This window comes from Patagioenas fasciata, chromosome 7 (genome assembly GCF_037038585.1).
Source record: "Patagioenas fasciata isolate bPatFas1 chromosome 7, bPatFas1.hap1, whole genome shotgun sequence".
In the NCBI taxonomy this organism is placed as follows: domain Eukaryota; kingdom Metazoa; phylum Chordata; class Aves; order Columbiformes; family Columbidae; genus Patagioenas; species Patagioenas fasciata.
Genome location: NC_092526.1, coordinates 35,729,211 through 35,750,306, shown reverse-complemented (window position 1 = coordinate 35,750,306; position 21,096 = coordinate 35,729,211). Strand labels below are relative to the sequence as shown.

Below are 21,096 nucleotides of genomic sequence, written 5' to 3'. Positions count from 1 at the left end.
CTTAACACTGGGATCTGGGAATAGCTCATGCCTTCACTGATAATTCAGAGGCTTTGGATTCTCATCAGACTTTTGATTTACAACTTTATACTGTGCTTTCAGACATATATTTCTTGCAAGAAAACTTATTCCTTGGGGTGGAGGGGCAGGTATCCAACCCCTTTTGTTCGGTTTTCTGGAGCTCCTGGCTGAAGGGAACAGTAGATTTAAACATTTGAGTATATCTCTCTTGTGTAAGTGAAAAAAGGTCTTTTGTCCCCAGGACTGCATAGCTGTGGAGGACCTGCTGTTTTCTTCCAGTGGAACATTGGCTATGAAATCGTAACTCCCCTTCCAAAAACGTACCCAGGCAACTCTGAAGCATGAATCAAAGTCTCCTATGCTGTTGTAGTGCCATAAATACTTCCTAATGCAAGGGGATTTAGCTGCCTGGCTCCCACGATCAAATGAAACAACTCTGCTAAATACCTACATATCGTGCTGAATAATTATGCCCAAGTGTGTGCTAATAGCCGTAATTAGCATGTTGTCAAATAATGTTGATGCAGAAGACTTCAGCACAAACTATTTTATGAAACATACTGCCTGCTAACGACATTCCTTCTGGTTTTAAATCCCAAGCCCCTAGAGTCATTTTAGTGGCAATTATAAAAGTACCCAGCTGAGAAGTTGCAAGTCAGTCCCCTCCTAGATCTTGTTCCTCCACTGGTGCCTCTGGACTCACCCGGATGCTTTCAGTTGTCACCTCCTTCTGTCACTCTCACAGCTTCAGCTCGCAGAGACCTTGGTGCCTAATTTCTTTTCCATATCCATTGAGGATTTCCAGAGGAAGGGATTGTTGCAGGTTTGGTACCGTCTTAAAGCAGCATCTTGAATTTTCATTTCATAGAGCTCTTGTGCTCCTTGTAAGACACACAGTATTTGTCTAGAAGTGTGCAGTTGAATATGAAGTAGTATAGTAAAAAAAAAAAGTTGTTTTTTCCATATAGTTGGCAAATTTTTTTTTTTTTTTAACTGAGAGCAATTTTATAACCTCTGCTGCAGGCCTTGTATATGACACCTTGATGCTGAAACACCAGTGTACCTGTGGAAACACAAACAGCCACCCAGAGCACGCAGGGAGGATCCAGAGCATCTGGTCCCGGCTCCAGGAGACGGGTCTCCGTGGCAAGTGTGAGGTAATAAAAATACCAGCGAAGGGGGAGATGAGGTGGTGGGCCTGGGACAAAGAGAGAATTTGGATTTGTCCAACTGATTCAACTGCTGGATTATGAGCATTTGGTGGGGGGGCTGATTTTTCGTCTGGACAATCACAGATGTACCAAACCTGCAGCTCAGGCTGTTGATTGCTACCTGGATGTGCAAACTTTATACTGCATTCTGGCTTGAGATTTTTTTATAGCTCCAGCTGTTGTCAGTGTTTTGCCATATGTGGCCTAAATTTAATCCGTTCCTAGATGACTGCTTATGCATGTGAGTGTGCTTCTGTCTGGAGTACTTTTCTAGCAATCTGATTTCACTGCATTGTGAGGTCCGTTTGGAATTTCGTGAAACGCTGGAGAACGCTCTTGCCCAATGTCGCAGTGAAGCTGCTTCTGTAACTTTTACTTGTATTCCCTGTAAATTGAAGTCCACACCACACATTGGATTTCAAAGCAGTCAAAGATAAGAACAAGATATAAAGTAACTCTTATTTGTTTTCACTCCAGTCATAACAACAGAAGCTGTGGAGCAATAAGTTTGTATTTCTGTGGTTTAAAAACTTTTTAAATACTCTTTGATAAGTAGCAGTCAACCTATAGTGAAGATACTGTGAAAGGAATGAGAGTAGGAGCATGTAACTAAGCACTACTCCATCACAAGAGGTTAAATTAATTGCATTGGAGCTACTTGTTGAAGAGCAAGGCAAACTAAGAAAAAAGCCTAGATACTGAAAAAAACTACTAATGCTTAATAATGGTGATTAATAATTATTATTAATAACTAATAGCACTGGTAATAAATTAATGGTAGCATGTGTTCATCAGTTCTTTGAGCACCTGAAGGAACTGAATCACACTGGGTGTTTAAACTACGTCAGCACCTAGAAATATTTTCTGAGCAACCAGAAGAGACATCCACATGGTGGCAGCATTGCCGTTGGCCAGAGTTCCCCATCCTACACTTACTTCTCCCCAAAGAAAGCAAGGAAGAATTTCGAACCTGTTTCTGTGTACAGAGGCCCATGTAATTTAATTTGGGGATTACTATTTGGGGGAAAAAAAAGGACAAAAACCAACAAAACAACAAAAAACACAAACCAACAGAAAAAAACCCCACCCACTGCTGTCTAACTCCTCTGCTTAGAAGCAGGAGTTAAATCATGCAGGGCTAATTGTCTTGCTTCCTAGATTTGTGTTACAGACGTTTTCCAATGTGTGAAGTTCTTCACTGTGTGATCCCAGGTTATTTTCCTTCAGTTGTTTTTTTCAGTTACTCTCGCAATTGGAGTTGCTCTTGATGTTCACCTGCTTTCCCATCTGACCATTGGTGACATACAACCTTATCTTGACCCTTCTTTTCCCAGGAAACGATAAATACACGGTGTTAGCTTTCTACCTTAATTTCAGTGTTTTCTTTTTTTATGGCTTCAAGGTTTGAGCTGCCGTTTCAGCAGCTCTAATTGCACTTGCTTTTCTCTCTACTTAGCTTTCCTTTACCCCCACCATCTCCTACTCCTGGGAAGTTTCCTTCTTCATCTTAACTTTCCTTATGGACTTGACAGGCACAACTTTTCCCTGTTTCTCCATCTGCTTCCTACCTCCACCCTTCACTCTTCTGTTCTTGATTGTATTGTTTTGTTTTGTTTTGTTTTTCTGGAGCCACTCATTTGTTTTCTGCTGTCCTTTACTCCCGTAATTCTTTTCCATGCTGCAAAGCCATTTGGCCACTTCCCTTCAGAGTCTTTCTGAAGCTCCTCGGTTGGCCCTGTCTATCAGCAGGCAGAGGGGAGAAGGAAAATGTAGGGTTTTCCTTCAGTGAAGATTATCTCCACATCAGGCATACTTGCGTGGCAAGGGGACATTTTCATAGACAGGAGTGATCGCTGCTGCTCGCTTGGGCATGAGCTGTTGGCATTGCCTTGGACGATGGACTTGTCTCCTTCCCGCAAGGAAAGGAATGCTGTAGACTTAACACAAAGGCAGCTTCATTCTGTGGCACATACTCCATCATATGATCAATTTAAAACGTATTCTGAAGTCTGGCCTAATAATTATTGTTACTTTTAATAATTATATTACTTTTTCAAATCCCTGTTGCTTATGCCAGAGCTCCATGCCAGTCCTCTACCCCCACCCAGAGTAGTGTGTGTGTGATGCGTGAACTTTAACGGAGCTCTTTACATGAGGATGGTGACACTACCACTGCAGCCTGCTAGGTATCTACCATTTTTTAATGGATTATAACTGCTCCATCTGCATAGCAGCCGTATTTTCAGAATTAATAGTAAGTCTGCAGTGAGTCAGCAGCAACACCTGGATTCTAGCACTCAGAAATCTGCCAGGCTGTACACTTAATTTTTTGCTGAGCTCTGGTTTCATTCTATATTTTTTCGTTAGCTGGTCTTGCTGACAGACACATTTGTACACGCTCATTTTTATCTTCGCTGTTGCAGGGTTGTTGTCCTGTGCCTCAGACATTATGAGCCAGCTAAGTAAGCCCAAGGGCCCGATGTGAAAATTGTTTGTGATTATGTAGTTCAATCCATTTCGTACAACTTATATTTGTAAAAGGACAGTTTGAACTTTGACATTGCCTTATCCTCACGCTTCCCCTTCCTTTCTTAACAGTCCTTTGCTGTGGTCTGGGTGTGAGTATAGTTTGATTCTGCTGGTTGCAAGTAGTTGCTCGACACAGATTAAAAACACGGCGCCCTGTGTAGTAAACAATCCCATCCGCGCTGTGTGGGATCAGATGAAGCTCCACTGGATCCCTGTCCTCTTCCAGGAGGAGTTTAACAGCTCTCATTCCCCCCATGACTGCACGCTGAAAATAAATCCCAGCTCTGCTTTCTCATGCAAGCTCAAACAATTCTCACTGTCTGTCTCTTGAAAATTTTCTTCTGGTGTTTCTGTTGCACACATGGCCCAGGACAGAAAAGGGCTCGCAGATAAATATTTTTATCATGCATGCAAACAAATATTTGCTTTGAAATTTCAGAAATGGACTAAGTGAAAACTTTTCATCAGGCAGCCCAGAGGCTCCTAGACAACCTGCCGAGTGCTGAGTTCCTACCATTTCTCTCAGAGGCAACAGAAGTGATCCAGAAGGGGCGAAAATATTTTTAGAACAGAAGAAAGCCACATTGCTTCCCCCACACACACCTCTCATTTTTCAGGAGTGAAACAGATACGTACATGCTAAAGTTGTTCAAAAGCCGTTTTACATCCAGCTGAGGGGAAAATGTGCACCAGATTTGTGGTGTGATAGGTGTCTGACAGAGTCACACAAGTTTGGAGATGACCCTTTGGAGAGAAAGCAGTTGTTCAAACTTAATGACAGCTGCAGTTTAGAATATTGCTTGTTTAATTAGGTTAGCTTTATGAAATACAGCAATTACTCTGGTGTACATTCAGAATTTAAAAGCAACAATTATACTGATTGAGGCAATCTCAATAAAAGACTCTGTCCCCAAAACGAATACCCACAGTCGCGGTATAGAGTTTTCCTCCCAGCCTTCATCAAGAGCCTGAGGAAATCAATAGGTTTTGCTGTGTTTTCAGAGGGAATAGAGTCCCCGAGCTGCTCAACCAGGGTGAGGAAGAATGAGTTCCTCAACCAGGGTCAGGCTCCAGGCACATCTTGGCAGCAATCCTGCGTTGTGTAAAAACCAGACCCAGGTCTGTAGAAGCAGAACTGTGTCCGTGGCTTTCCTGGCACAGCATCGGGCAGGAAAGCAGGATGGGTCCAGGCAGCGAAGCCTCCAGAGAGCTCAAGGTTTCCCATTGCAAAACACCGAGGGCATGCAGGAGGTGGTGGGGGTGGTACCTGGGAAGTTGGTCTCTGGAGAGAAGCCTTATGGCTGTTTTCATGGCTCGTTGTGGCTTTTTTGAGGCAGCAGTTGGGACAAGATTGGGCACCACAGGATAAAAAAGATATTAAGCTGCTAGAGAATGTCCAGAGGAGGCTACGAAGCTGGTGAAATGTTTGGAGAGGAAGCCGTATGAGGAGCGGCTAAAGTCACTTGGTTTATTCAGCTTGAAGGAGACTGAGACCTCATTGTGGTTACAGCTTCCTCACAAGCGGAGCAGGAGGGACAGGCGCCGAACTCTTCTCTTTAGCAACCGATGACAGAACCCATAATGGCAGGAAGGTGTTCCAGGGGAGGTTTAGGTTTGACATCAGGAAAAGGTTCTTCACTCAGAAGGTGCTGGACACTGGAACAGGCTCCCCAGGGAGGTGTCACAACCCCAAGCCTGACAGTGTTCAAGAAGAGACTGGACAACGTCCTCAACCACACAGTGTGAACTGTGGGGTTGTCCTGTGCAGGGACAGGAGTTGGACTCGATGATCCTTGTGCGTCCCTTCCAACTCAGGATATTCTATGATTCTATTATAAGATCTGGCTTGCGGCCTCTGAAAATTTGTACTGTCTCCTGTTGAAATATTATGGTGTGAAAGGGTGAATAAAGTGGAAACTAAGAGGCTCACAGGTGGGGTTTAAGAGCCAACTAGTTCATATGGGTTAAGAAGCCACCCCCTGAGGTGAAAAGCCAGTTTTAGACAAGAGGAGGGTGTAATATGGAGTGAGCAAGCTCAATAGGCGACATGGAGCCTCAAAGGTAAGAGTATCATGACTTAAGAACTCTTAGAAAGTGAAGAACTGTTTAAATGAGGAGTGTGGATGAGAGGCTGAGCTGCAGACTGAGGTACAAGTCATGATGTGTCTAGAAGCAGGAGTGAGGAGTATGTTTTGTTCTCCAGCTTTATTTTTGGGGGACTAAATTAGTTTTCTTGATGTCTGTGTTAGAGACAAGACCAAAGCTTGTGGTGCATGAGCTGGGAGATGAGAGGTGCAAAAGCATCTCAAGCATAATTCTTTCTAACCAGGCCATGCTTGCTGTGGTATTCGTGATATATGTTTCACTAAGTAGTAGCTTTTTCTGGTAATGTGTTTTATTTGCAGCACAGAAGGAAGTTACAGATCCACTCATAGTGTCCATTTAGTTATGGGTATCGTGTGGAGCAGAGGGTGGTGTTGGTACCCTCCTAAAGAGCTCGGAGCTTGGATGTCTAGATGGGGCCATCTACTTTAAACAGGAGCAGCCTTTCCCCATCCCAGAGAGCTGAAGCTGTTCTCCTCCATGGAGGAGCTGGCATGTTGCTGCGACGAGCTGTCGTTCTCCTGGTGTCTCCCCGTAATGCCAAGAAATACAAAATGCTATTTCTGTGTGTCCCCTAAACATAGCAGCTGAAAATGGGTCAGTACATCTTGTTCAAAGGAAAAGAGCTGGCATATGGGCTAGAGGGAAGCTGTAAAAGCCTGTAAGAGGGGACTGAGGCAAGCTTACCACGAACAAAAAAGGAAGACAGGATAAAAGTTCAAGGGGGATTTGCCAGATATTTCCATCCCTTCTGGGTCTAGCATTTTTGTGATTATTGCCTCTTTAATGGGATGCTGTATTTTTGCCTCATCATTAACCTCAGGAAATGCTAGGTGGTGGAGCAGAGCATGGAGAAAATGAAAGAGGAACTGGAGAGCAGAAATGCCAAAATTAAGAGAGACAGAGTGCACGATTCAATTTCTGCTTTGATTTCTGCTGCCTTACGCCTCAAATGCTTTTACGAAGTGATTTCCTGTGCTCTTTGCAGCACATGATGGAGGCTTATGCCGAAGGTTTAAGACCAAAAAAGATGAAGAAAATCCCTCACGTTTGTTCCGCGGACCATGTTGTTTCAGATGCGGGGGTCCCAGGCTGCAACCGAGACAGCAGCGTGGTGCGAAAACTGGCGCTGCTGGGCTGGAGGTGCTGATGCCTGTGGAGCATCTCGTCTTTAGCACCTCTCCTGCAAAGTCCGCGATGCATGGCCGTGCTCTCTGAGCAGCAGCAGCTCTCAGGAGTGAGGGGCACAGCTTGACCTTCTCTTCAGAACAACTTTTCCATTTGAAACTCTGTTCTTTTTAGGAGTGTGATTTCTTCTTTTCCCCCTCCCTATTTTTCCTTTAAGCTATCCATTTTTTTTGTTGTTGTTCTTCTCATTAGAAACTCTGTGTCTCCAGGAAGGTGGAAGTCTTAAAAAAGTAAGTGGCTTCAATGAAGCCAAGGTGAAGGTTGTGCAGGAGGTGCATGAAATCCTACATGAGCTTTGCAGCGGGATGGTCGTTCCTGAGGCTCGTGTCTCAGGTGACTCTGAGGCCTCTCCAAGACGCTTTCAGAGCCTTCCAACATCTGACTGTTAACTATTTATATTTTAGTATTACTATAGCAGAGAGAAATAGTCCTGTCGTTCCTTCAGTAGGAAACAACCCCCCAAAATGACGACTCCTTTTAAAGTGTTTTAGTCCAAATCATAACAAAAAGTCATGAAGTAATTCTAAGCTATGTAAAATGCTGCATTGTTTGTTTGTTTTGGAGGGGCATATGTGCATGTTTCTGAAGCAAAGCAATCCTCATTTCTAAATAACTCCTTCCCCTCTTTCATGGTCACCTCTCAACTTACCCCCAACCTCAGCACTTTCTCAACTCACTGCATATTTTCTCTGCCAACATTTCGGATGCAGTCACAAGCTCTCAGTTAAAAAGGTGAGGTGTTTTTCCTGCTGTCAGGACCTGGTACACCTGATATCCCCCCAGCACTGTCTACTTTCTGGGGAGAGCTCCCTCCTGCGTGAGAATCCACAGCATGGTCCTTGGAGGCCCAAGATTTAGCATCTCCAAGTAGCGCTTTGTTCTTACAAACATACTTTCCATCACAAATGGGTGATGGCAACAAAAGATAAACCCTAGAGGTATGCTGGACGCTTTGACAAAAGAGAGGAAAAGATTTCCAATTTGGAAAATGTGAAGTTGGGTCCTGCAGACATCAGTAATATTTTTGCCATGATCTTCAGCAAAGCCTGGGTTTTGACTTTGGTGTGGGCTTCTGCCCTTCTGGGTTTCAACTGCCAACAAAAACAGGGACGTGCATATTTGCTACAGTACTTCCAGCTCAACCTGCATCATCATCGTATAAGAAAACAATTTGCAACAGATTGAATCTACTGGGATTTCCAAGATGAGTTTTACAGCAGAAAGTTTGCAACTGACTCTTAATTGCTCAAAGGTTCCATTTGGAAAGCAGTGTATTTGGAGAAAATTTTAGGTTAGCTTAATAATTGTGATGATGATGTTGGAGGCCAGTTTGAAGGGACACATTCTCACCAGAGAATCACTTTTTAATGGCTCATAACTGAAACTCTGAGTATTCGGTAGTCGAGCAACACCTGTGTAATTTAGCAAATGCTCTGTGGTATTTTTAAAACAAACATAAATCTGAAAATGATTTTACATGTCAAGCTTGTATTTTGAGTAGGGGTTTAAACCAAATCTGTCTTGCAGTTAATGTTTCCACCTAAGAACCCATTCTGGTGTTTTGCTCAATGTCTTTATGATTTTCTAAGGAAAAATAAAAGTTCTTTATTGAGAGGTAAGCAGTTAATCAGTGATTTCATCATCCCTTTTCTTTCCTCTTTCAGTGCATTCGCGGAAGAAAAGCAACTCTAGAAGAGCTGCAGACAGTTCACTCAGAAGCCTATACGCTGCTGTACGGCACAAACCCTCTGAACAGACAGAAACTGGACAGCAAGAAACTTCTAGGTATCATTCCCTGGGGTGGGAGGGGTCCCCTTTTTGACCTCAAGCACTCCTGCTACTGTCCTCAGTCACTGAGCAGCAGCAGTATGATCGGTGGGACATATGGGGCTCCCTCCATCCTCAGCTTTGGGCAGTTCCTGAGAGAGTTCTTCCCACCTCTGTTCAGTGTCTGCTTGAGAGTGGTACAAGGCACGTCTCCCCTTCTTAAAGTAGATTCCTAAACCCTAGATAGCTAAAACATCCTTTCTTTGTCTTAAAAACCTAAAAGGAGGTTTCTCTGAGGTGAAAAGGTAATTTAGACATTTTCTCCTAGGACACTCTACTCTGCATGTTAGAAACTTATCCATCGCTGGGTAGGAACTGGAACACGCTACTAAAGACCTGAATCTGCAGCACCAACCAGCTGCCTAGATATCAACGAGTAACTGTCAGTTTTGTGTGGACAATCTCCAAGAGAGATGCAGGGGCCTCTTAGATAGTCTTACATTTGTTTAATTTGGAGTGAGATTGTTTATCCATTTCACTGGAGTCTGAATCTTCCTGAAACAGGGCTGAATCTTCCTTAAAATATAGACATTTTCCCTGCAAAAAATCTAGAGAAAAATCTAGAATCTAGACCAGCCCCCCATAGCAGCCAAACCACATTGATTTTAGCACCTTGCCTCCATGGAGATATCATCATCTCCCTTTATTTTGTGCTTTTTTGCAACAGTAGGTGATAGGCTGGAGGGACATTCTGGGAAGTTCTGATGTGGGGATCAGCAAACAGTTCTGGAACCTGGAAGCTGAGAAAGTTTATTTTGGGATTAGCTTGACTTTGGGTGATATAAAAAGAGGATTAACTTGATGGCCTGTATGATGTAGTAGTTGCAGCAAAAGAGCTGGAAAGATTTTGCAACACATCCAGTATGTGCATTAGATCCCCAAAGAGGAAAGCTATTAGCCAGTTGTTTAAACATGCAATTAGCGCTGTATTTATAGCTAACTTACCACCTTTTTAAAACCCAGAGAAACGAAAAGTAGACATCTCTGGCTGAATGATAGCGCAATTAGTATGTAAAGGTTAAAGAATTTATGATGCCAAATCCTTGGTAGCATAAAACTCTCGCCTTGCATAAGGCATATCCACCAGGCCAAAGAAATGGCTAAATCTGAGAAGGCTTCCTGTTTGCAGTTTCACGACCTTCACACTGACAGATTTCTCTGCAAATCCTTGAACCGTAGCAGTGAAGGAGTGTGAGGACGTGTGTCCTGATCATCTGCTGTGGTGAGACCCAGGCGGTGCTCCAGTATCTGACCCATTGGCTTCACCAGCCTGGAGCGGGCACAATTGTCATCTGCGTGGAGGGGCTGAGCAGGAAGTGGGTCACCCTAACCCCTCTCCTTTCGGGGTTACCCCTTGCAAAGATACGTTTTTAGTGCAGACTGTGGAAACACTGAGTGTTTCCTTCTCCTTCAAATGTCAAATCCTCTTGAGATACTTTTCCTCTCCCTCTTTGACTCTTGGTACAATCTGTAGCTATAGTTCCACAGATACGTTTGGAGATATAAACAGTTTGTTTGGTTAGTATTAGATTTGGGGATACCCACATTTTGCTGAACCATTCCTGATGGTTTGTTTAGAGAGCCTGAGGAGGGAGAAACTCTTGCTCTGCTCTGAGTGTTGCTGATACTTTTGTTGCATGTCCCTCATGTCTTTAATCACTCATTTCAAAATATGTGTAGAGATCAACTTTATTCCTGTAATGAAGAGAAATAATTCTAATACCTGAGGGTATTCCAGTACAAAATGTTGCCTATTTGGGTGTAGCTTGCAAAGAAGACCAAGTTGTCAAAGAGCTGCAGCCATAGGCAGAAGGTCAGGCCCTCAGGACCTCCAGTAGGAAGGGCTTTCTGGTAGCTCTTGGCTGAGCTTAAACCCTGTTTCCTAAACCCAGTTGGCATCATTTTAGCCTTGAGCTGCTAGCAGTGAGACTCGTTGACAGCCCATATGAATGTCTTTGCCCAGACAGCAATGTGTTGCCTCTTCCCATGGCCTGGTTGTCTTCCCATTGCATGCGGAGCTGTGCATGGGCTAGAGATGGCACTGACACTCGTGCTGAGCACCAAGGTTGGAGAAGGAACAAACAGCTTCACTGCTCAGCCTGACTGCCGGTCATCACACCAGCACGGCGAGCCAAGGTGACCGGAGGAGTGAGCCTGGAATTGCTGCACAGCACACAGGAAAACGTTCTCGCTTGGGAGCAGGGCAGGAAGGGCCATGCTGGCCATAAAACCAGTTTCATAGCTTGATGGCTTCACAGTGCTGGGCCTGAACATGAGCAACAGCCACTGATGTATTGGGAAAACCTCCCCGAAGAACCTCAGAGCGCGCGTTTGTGTGTAGAGGTGAACAAACCTATAAGCAGCCCCTTCTTCAGTTATCCTCTCCTGTTAAGAGTTTAAAAGGCTTTTAAATTTACGAAACAACTTTGTGGGGTTCTTCTAAATATGTTAAAGGGCAAGTTTGAAGTCTGAGACCAAAGCTTTGTGTGAGGCTTACATATGCAAATGTGAGTTTGTTAGACCTGAGTGTCTTGACATGTGTACGACTCCCATGGCTGACTCTGTGTAAACTCTTTGCCTTTGATATGTCTATGAGGAAGAAAAAGCATGAGAAACCTCAGCCTAAAAGGAAGAGCTTGTAAACCTGGGGGATGAAAACACGGCATGTTTCTTTTTAAGCTTCTGCAAATGATAAAGGGGATGTCCCTTCATCTGGCAGTTCTTTAAGAGAAAGAAGGAAGGGGGTAAATAGTTCAGGTTTTTCAGAATTGTAAGCAGGCAACATTGTGGCTCTGCTGATGACTTTGACTATAGTTGTCCTGTAGCTCTTCACTTCTGAGTCTTACTCCTTTCTCAAGGAGTGCCTTTTGTAGAAGAGACTTGCAAAGGAATCCCACCACTGATGTTGAAGTTATTTTCCCTAGAGGACCCTGAGCATGACAAAGATTTGCTTTGCTTTGTTTTATCAGGCAGGTTTGAAGGTGGTGGCCTTCAAGGCAGGTTACACAACTCTACCCCTGGAAGTGTTGCTAAAGCCCATGGTAGTCTGAGCATGAAAAATATGAATCCATCTCTCATTTGACAGCGTAAAGCTTTGGAACCTGTTGAACAAGCTTAAACTTAGGCAAATAACACTGCTTTTAATTTGTGCAGAGCAATCATAAATTGTTGTCAAGAAGACAAATATCAAAATAATGGGTGGATTAGCAGTGAAAGATGTGACAGGAGGTCCGAGGCAGGATGATCTAAGAACTTTCATGTGGATCTAATCAAAGAGTGAATCCGGCTGTGCACTCAGATTAATAATACAGATGCATTAATTCCACTTTCAGTCTGAGGGGTAACTTATGTGTCTGCGATGCATTTGACACCAGCGTGGTCCTTAGTAATGTCAGTCTGCCATCCTGCCTAATTCACGCTCTACAAAGCTGGCAGTTAGCATTGAAGGGAATTTATTCTTTCAGTGTAGACATGACCAGAAGAAGAACTCAACTCAGTCCAGTTTCTTTCACCATTAGTTTTCATTGACTTTAAATAGGTCTCAAACAAATTAATTTGCTCACCTGCAAGCCCAGAAAGTGATGTTACAGTTCTTACAGATGCACAATTAACCCTACAGATGGTTTTCTTTATTTTTCTCAAATTCTTAGAATGTTGAGTTTGCTCTTTCAGTCAAAACACACGCTCTGTTTGCTCGCCAACAGTTTGTTTTTTGTCTCCCACTTTTATGAAGCTCATGTGCTCCAAAGTCTTCTAGTAATTGTGCAGATGACTGATAATTAGGGTGTTTTTATGATTTCCTGTCCTCCTTCGATTAAGAGGGATTAAAATGCTCATCTGAGAAGATACACTGAGCAGTCATTGGTAGCATCTCAGTCATGTATAGTCAGCACGACTGCTTGAAATGTAGGATAGCACACAAATTTTGCATAAAAATAAGTGATTGACAGAGGGTTTTTAGATTTGAAAGGCTTTTCAACAAGCCCAAGTGTGCACATTGTGTATGTATCTATCATAAGGGAACAGGGTTGTCTGCGTGTTTTCTGAAAATTGCAAGAAAACCCCGTTCTGTTACTGTGTTTGGGAAGATTACGGCATTGCCATAGAATTGGACCAAAATCCAGTGCACTTTGACTTTTTGACTTACAGGGTCCGTGGTTTTTTTTTCCAACAGGTTCTCTAACGTCGATGTTTGTCAGGCTTCCTTGCGGTGGTGTCGGGGTGAGTACTCTCTTTAATGTGTAAATAATGTCCTGTTTGTTCTCCCAGTCCCATTGCTAACAAAAATTGTTGCTTTGCATTCCATCAAGTGGGTAATCACAACCAGATGTTACCCATAAACAGGGTCTGCCTGGGGTGCGGGGTTGCAGCGACAGCCTCACATGCCTTTCTTCAAAAGCAGCGTGAAGATTTTTAAACTATTTTGGAGAGCCAAAGTGTGTGTGACATTCATAGGCATGTTTCGTCTCTGGCTTTTAGGAGGAGAAACCTCATTTCCCAGGCAGTGATGTTTAATGGCTTAAAGGTTACTATGTTTGAAAGCAACCCTTGAATCCAAAAATGCTTTCTACATAGAAAGCAAGATGTGCTTTTCATGCTGTGTAGGTGTTTCATCTTCAGTATTTGTACTTCATAGCTGCCTACCTCTTGTTGCAGGTGGAAGACATATTAATAAAATAGTGATATTGAAGGGACAATATTTGGGAAGTTCCTGTAAATAGTATGTTGCAGTATTTGTGTCTGGGCTGCGTAGTTGTCCTCGAATGAAAAGTTACCCAGGTTAGGCGGCGCAAGGAAATTGCAGTCTTCAGTATTTGACATCTTTCATTTTTTGATCTCTGAGACAATTGTGTAAATTCTGAAGGAGGTAACTAAAATAACACTCCTTCCATCATGGAAACGCTAAACATTAGTTTTCATCTGTCAAGATTCCCTATAATAAAAAGACTCTTTGTTGTTGTTGTTTATTCCCATAAGGCTGAAAAAGAAAACGCTAATACCATTCAAATACCTTATGCTGAAGGTTTGCGCTGTTCTTTTCCTTTGAAGCCTGAAAACTTGAAAGTTTTGCTTTTAAGTCGGACTTTTTGTCCGAAAGTTTCTGTGGAGGGTTGACAGTACAGAAAATCTCGGAGAACAGGAAGGGAAAAGAATGAGAAGAGACAATAAAAGGCATTGTGTTTGAAAATTCACAGTGGTAGTTCTTATGCATAATTGTAGCTCGTGAGGTTGAATTTAGAGGTCTGGATTCTGTTATGGAAATGAAACAAAATTGTTTTCTTCCTGAGTCTTTGCAAAATCACTGCTTTGAAAATTATCCCGTAAAGAAAAAAAAAAAAGAAAGAAAGAAAAAAAAGAATAATCGGCGTTTATTCATCCCGCCACTGCTGAGCACTTGTAGAGATACTTTGTTTTGTATTGCAAATATGCTGCAGTCTCCTAATTCATGGCAAATTTTTGGCTGGAGTTTAAAAGGTTTGGATTTACTCTGCCCTGCGGTCAGGCATGCCATTCAAAGCAAAAATTATCATTTGCAAATGAAGACTGAATGGTAACAAGTAGAGACAGTGCCGGAGCGTAGCGTGGTCCCAGAAGTCTTGCATTAAATCCTAAATCAAGGCAGGAAACAACACAGCGCTGGTATTATTGATACGCTCGTAATAAAGACAGCGTTTGCAGTTAACTTACTGGTAGGATGTCTCCGCAGACCCTTAAATATTAAATAAAACGTTTACTGACTCTCGTACAGTGTTTTAGCAATCCCAACATGTATTTTCATATTTTGTAGGAAAAGCTTTTTAAAACCAGTAATTTACTAGTAATCAACTATGTGATAATCATATTTTTCGTAAAAATTGATTTTTGTTGTTTTGCTGGGTTTTCCTTTCCCAGTTACCTCGGGATACAGTGCTGACTATTTGTATACGTCGGCTGCTTTTGTGGCTGATGCAGGAAAACACAGTCTTGACTGCTTTGGGGATGCATTTCTGATCAGTATATACACCCCAGCTATTCATTTGTAGGGGAAATGAGCCCATGGTACAGAAAGACTGATTATAGCATATTAATTGCTTTGCGCTCATACGTGCTCTGGACGGGTTTAAGAGCATCTCCTTTGGCGTGGGAGAGACGTACGGTGATCTCATGAGGTCCTTCCAATCCCGCTTTCTGCTGTTGTTCCAAGTGTGAGTTTTGTCAAGAAAGCTGCTTTTAGCAGCGTGGTGTGTTTATTGAAGAAATATAAGGAAAACCGTAGTCTTTGTTAGTGTGCCAGTTCTGAGGGACTACTTGCTCTTGATTCGATTTGCTATGGGAAACTGTTGGCTGAAGCCCTGTAGTGGGTTCTCAGCTGGGGCCACCAAGTGCACCTTTCAGTAGCAGATGAAAACCAAACTATTTTCTACACCAAAGAGGATGACAAGACATTTTCGAGATGCATGTATTTTTTTTTTTCCTGAGGAAGTCAGAAGTTATTTAAGAAAATCAGACACTAGGGTAAAACATCAGTTCTGAAGAATTTTCGCGTGAGAGGAGGTGTAATGTAATTCTGAGTTTCAGCATGTGAATACTGCTGGGAGACTGAGTGCTTGTTATGGCATAATGAAACTATTTCATTGTGTTCTACCAAGAGAGCTTAAGGGGTGGTGTTCTGGTGTTGCTTTGCAGGCTGCAAGGTGGCCACAGAGCTCTTTTGAGTGATGGAGTTTTATTTAGACTCTCCCTTGTTTGAGATTGCCAGGTTGGCAGAACATTACTCGTCGCTGAGCAGTAATCAGTCACTGTTTTATCTTTTTCTTACAAGTTGAGAAGGCTGTGGAGAGGCAGCCCTGGTGCCATAAGAAGTTTGTGTGGGCTCTGGTCACTTCATACTGGTGAATTTTTTCCTGATGATGAAGGAGCATCAGGTGCGTGTCGCGATCAGAGCACCTGTAGGATGTCATCTTCACTCCCCTCTTTCCAGGGGGCAAACATGATGCCGTGGAGAAAAAAGGAACAAAGTTTTTAAAAACTAGTGGAATAAGGTGGGACTGGTCCTCTCTTGGATTTAGTGCTAGTTAGAAGGTAGGAAACAGTGGTCAGAATTATAATTCTGCAGAAATCTCTGTATTCACTGAAATGTTGCAATGGAGGGGATGGGTCAAAAGTGAGCATCCTTTGCTGATGGTGTTAAATTTATTTGGGGCCATCAAAGCAAAAGCTGCCTGCAAAGAAACACGAATGATGTCAGGTTAACAAGAAACTAAATAGTAAAGTAGCACATGAAATTCAGTGTTTGATGCAAAATAATGCCTGTGGGCAGGAGAGATCTGGCCCGGAGCAGGTGAAGGCTGCATGATTGCTGTTCCTTATAATTCAGGAGCTGAGGGTGTCAGATGAAATTATGGGCTGGAAAGCTTGAAACCAAGTCCTTTTTCTGCAAGCAATTAAATGCAATTCTCTTCTGTAAGGGATCTTATGTAGATTAAAAGAACAGATGGGTCTGAAAGGCGATGTGGAGAAATTTATGGGGGAGAAGCCCATGAAGTGCTGTTAAACATCAAGGAGAAGGGTGAATTCTGGAGCTTGGGCAGCCATGAGTTCTTCTTACCAGCAAGCAAGACGGAGTTAAGGAGTGAAGACGTCTGATCGTCCCAGGAAAGGAAGAAAGCACAGAAGCACTTATCTCAACAGATGTGAGCTCTGATTTAAACAACAGTAATTTATTCCTGCTGAACTTCAGCAGCATCTGCAAGTGCAGCATGAGATCTTTTTACTTACGACATTACCCTCACGTCTCAGCAGTGCACACTCTTCTCAATGTATGGCTTACATGCACCAGAACACTACATAATCCAGTATAATTAGAAGAAGATTTTGGAGACAGGAGTTTGAGCTTTGAAAACCTGCAAAATAGTTCCAGCATACTTGCATCTGAATTCTTTAAAAGTCAAAGACTTGATCTTATGTTAGCTAATAACTTTTTTTTTCTTTCGTGTACAGTGTTTTCTTTTTCTGTGCGCATTCTAAAAATATCTGAAGATCTAGGGATTTAAAAAATGTTCTTAATGTTTTTGACCCCTTCTAGAATATGAAATTCCATTTTCAGCGCTAAGGTCTTGATTAGAGTGTATAAAAATCTTTACCTGTGCAAGCAAAGTATGTTATTGCAGAGCAGAGGCAGCAAAAAGGACATCTGTGGAATGTAAATGAGAAGAAGCTAATTAGCAAGTCTCAGAAGAACAGAATGTGAGCACGGTTGTTTAATCAGTGCTTTAGAGCAGTGGGAGACATGGTTAGGTAAAGACAACTCGCTGACAGCACAGACGGTGTGTGCTGCTGTCGCCCAGGCACGATGAGGGAAGAGCTTTGCAGAGTCTGGAGCTGCTGTGCAACTTGTCTCTGCCCGTCCCTGTGTTTAATTTCTTTTCTGAATAGCTCTTCTGCTAAAGAAAAGATTAAAATAATGAAATGTTTTATTAGACCTTTCTCATTTCGTTTTTAAATAGCTGCGTGTTAGTATGTAGCATCGGATACATAATGAGTAGGAACCTCATTGTGTGTATTAATGAAGACTTCAAGCTTATAAGGAGGGAAAAATTCTTTGAGCTTTCACTCTGAAACATCTTAGACATCACTCATAGAGGAGAGCCTGCGTCGAGCTGTTGAGCCTTCCTCTTCTGCATTCCCTCGTCATTTTCTAATAACAATACATACTGTGAAGTTTAAGAGCCTGCAGCAGGTTCCAGGCGCTGAACTCCCTCTCCCCACCTCTAAAGGAGCCCTCTCTTATGGGCTCACCTGGCAGAAACAGCAGCTTCTTTATTGGAATGAGCAAAGCATTAATATTATTCTCAAGCAGACACGTGTGCTGAACAGGACAACCACTCCTCATCCAACAGCAGCAAATGTGGAAGGCTCAGTATCTTTGACACAGTTGTATCCTCCAGCTCGAGAGAAAAAAGAGAAATATATGCTGCTGGATCAACAAAAGGCAAGAAATATGCTTCCTCTCTCCGTAAGTCCTTCCAGATGGTGAGGCTTGATGTACTGTCCCAGCAACAACTCCTGTGATGGCAGCTACATCAAAGAGCTCACAGGCAGGGAAAGCCAAATAGCGTCTCCATGTAATGAAGTTCAGAATTCAGGAATGATGGAAGGGTCAACAGCAGCCCGTGCACCAAACAGCAGCAGCTTCAGAGCTGGAGAGCAGTCCAGCTCAGGGCCACATTAATAACATTTTCCACCATGGCAGAGCCTGCGCCCCCCTGCTGCAGAGCACTGATGGCTTCAGTGGGACTGTTCAAACACTTACAGTCACACAGATGATGAAGTGCTGCCTTGGAGTAGGGCCCGGTGGACTCCAGACATCCATTCCAGGGAAGGTGGCTGGGTGTTAAATCCTTATCTTGGAGATGTTTGCACGCAGCATGAGGCAGCAGATATCTCTGGATCCAGTCGTTCTCCTGCTGGGGTGCTGAGTGTAGGGGCATCGCTGAGTCCTTGAGATTGGCTTCCAAATCACGGGTGGCATAATCTTTTCAAAGTACTTAATTTCTTTCTGCAGAAATAATAGCTCTTTAAAACCACTCTGTCTAGCCCTCCTCATTCTTCTTGAAATGCTGCCAACATGAACCCAGTTCCTGGAGGCATCCGAGGGCCCGAACATGGCGGTGCTTGGCTCAGGCACCGGTGACTTCTGCATGCGTTATGGGGAATGCTGGCACCAACAGTCGTCTGAGGAGATCTGCGGGTCTGGTGGTCTGTTAGGTAAAGCTATGCTTTGGACATGTGAATTATTTTTTTTAATTTCCATTCCTCTGGTGTTCCCCACTTAGATATGCTCAAAGATGGGTTAGATATGCTCAACCTAGAGTGCAGGGTGCAGCTGTGTCTGCCTTGAGCAGTGAGACTGAGGGTGCTGAGGTGGTCAGCTCTTAACAAAAGGCAAGTAAATGTTCTCTGTTGCTTAAACCATGAATTTCTCACACCCACAGGTACTGGGGGGAGAGGGTCTGAGCATGAAGACTGCTGGGTCCCCTGGGCGAATGTAGCAGTGTCGCCCTGATTGCAAAGCAGCTTGACCATCCCATAATGTTTTTACAGGGCTGCTGATCAGGAGCCCAAAGACGAGCCCTCACAGAGCGCTGATGGGTCGGTGGGTAGGAGAAGTAACTTGGTCTTCTTCCCGCCTTGCTAAGGGGTTTTGGAAGGATGTGATCAGATCAGTCCCATCTTTTGTACGTGTGCAGTACTGATCCATGACACCCAGAGGTATCGTGCATCACTCAAACCCCATCATACTTCTGTTCCCATGTTACAGCCCAAACTTATGGGGGTGTGGGGGAGCTCTCGTACTACAAGTAGTCACTGTAGGGCATTTCCACTGATGCGGTGGCCTTCTGCAGAGTCCGAGACAGTTCGTGTATTGGCAACATTACTGCACAGAGATGTCTTTTTGGTATTCTCCACATGCTGTCTTAGCTTACTGTGACTTCAAAAGTAGCCTCCGGGCAGATGCTGCCAGAAGTCATCCCTGATAACAGGCCTGGGATGGTTTCCACTGGTTTTAGCACAGCCATGAAGGAGCTGGATCAGTCTCATGTGGGGTGACTTGCATCTCCCCACATCTCAGTGAGCAGACTGGATGCCAGACCAAACAATCTCTTTCTTTCCTTCTCCTTTGCCATTGTTTCCATAAATAAACTCCACACAGAGTAAAATGTGAAAAATAGCCAGTGATGCTTCACATGGAGAAACGTTACATTTATCCTACGATGTTCCTGGACAGCTGAGCTGTCCTGACATGAGACAAGTCCCAGCAGTCTGGCTTCTGCAAAGGCTGTGACTGAAGAAGCAAACAAGCTTGGCTTTCATCGCTGCCTGCAAGACAGCCGGGGGTGAAGCGGAGGAGATCCAGAGCTTCAGGCTGGACACAGCCCCCTGGGAACCAACCTTCCCCTCTGCTCTCTGCAGAGTCGCCAGCTGAATGGCAGGAAAAAAAATGAACAGGCATTTCATCGCGTGTCTGCAAGCGAATCCTGTCTCCGTGTGGTTGTTGGGGAGAATGTGGTAAAAGCCAACGCTTCTCACTTCTTGATTAAATTAGGACGTGATTAGACCTTGTGTAATAATGATATGGGGATGTCTACCTTGCTTTTTGGTCTATTTGTAAAATTTCCGGGGGAAATATAGAGGATGCTGGTCCTGTCAAATATTTAGCACTGAAGGAAATGTCTGTAGTTAGCAGCTAGAAGTTGAAGGTCTGTTCTTAGCTTTGATGAGACAGGGTTGATCTTGCAGTTCCCCAGGGAAGCTGCTGTCAGCATAACCTTACCCTGACAGTCCTGGGCGGGCGTCTTTTAAACATCCATTATTAAACATCTTCTTTATTGTGTTGGCTTTTGTGTTTGGTTTGGGGGTTTTTTGTTGTTTGGTTGGGTTTTTTTTCCTTTTATAAAATCATTGAATGATTTCATAAACCTTTTTTTATTTCATCTGGGATCAGTTCCCTTCAGCAATTGAAAGAGCAATACTGATACCGTGGTGTTGGTAAGAGAATTAGTAGGAGACACTTGCAAACTTACAGTGCTTGCGGTGCTGAATTCGCTCCTCTGTTACGGCACCTGAACCTTTAGCATTGCGGATCTATTGCAGGTGGACATCTCCTGAGCATCGTTTGGTTGGATGGACACTTGATAGCGGTGATATTACAGTCATCAGTGGGGTCTGAGCGGTCCCACCCCCAGTACTGCAAAGATCAGTTCTACAATTTAATGCATTTAGAATTAATGCATTTAAATGTAACGCATAAATATACATTTAATACATATGAAGACCTTATTTACAAAACGTGGGTCTCTGTTTCCTCGTTGTCCTCATTGCTCCTAAATGTGACTCCTGTGTGTCTCCGTTAGGTCGACAGTGACACAATTTGGAATGAAGTTCACTCGTCTGGTGCTGCTCGGCTGGCCGTGGGCTGTGTCATTGAGCTCGTTTTCAAAGTGGCCACAGGAGAACTGAAGGTTGGTATGAAACTAACACTTCGGCTTTGATATAGGGTCTGTACAGGACTCGTCTCAGGGCTGTGTTATGCAGGAGGTCCAGTTAGCTCCATTTTAATGGCACCGTCTGGCTTTAGTCATAAAAATCTTTGAGGATATCAGCAAGTGAACAACAGGCTCCTGGTGAATGTTCTCATGCACTGATTAAAAGGAGGAAAGAAACCAGAGCAGCAACT

General features: G+C 43.5%; 1 protein-coding gene across 16 annotated transcripts in view; it reads left to right on the top strand.

Moving 5' to 3' along the window:
• The window catches only part of HDAC4 (histone deacetylase 4), a 230,119-nt gene that overhangs the window by 181,975 nt on the left and 27,048 nt on the right, over nt 1–21,096 (top strand). For all 16 annotated transcript variants that reach the window (XM_065840566.2, XM_065840567.2, XM_065840568.2 and 13 more), the window contains 4 exons: nt 1,045–1,178; nt 8,717–8,837; nt 13,054–13,100; nt 20,774–20,881. In XM_065840566.2, coding sequence (XP_065696638.1) covers nt 1,045–1,178; nt 8,717–8,837; nt 13,054–13,100; nt 20,774–20,881 — 410 coding nt within the window. The remainder of the gene's footprint in view (nt 1–1,044; nt 1,179–8,716; nt 8,838–13,053; nt 13,101–20,773; nt 20,882–21,096) is intronic.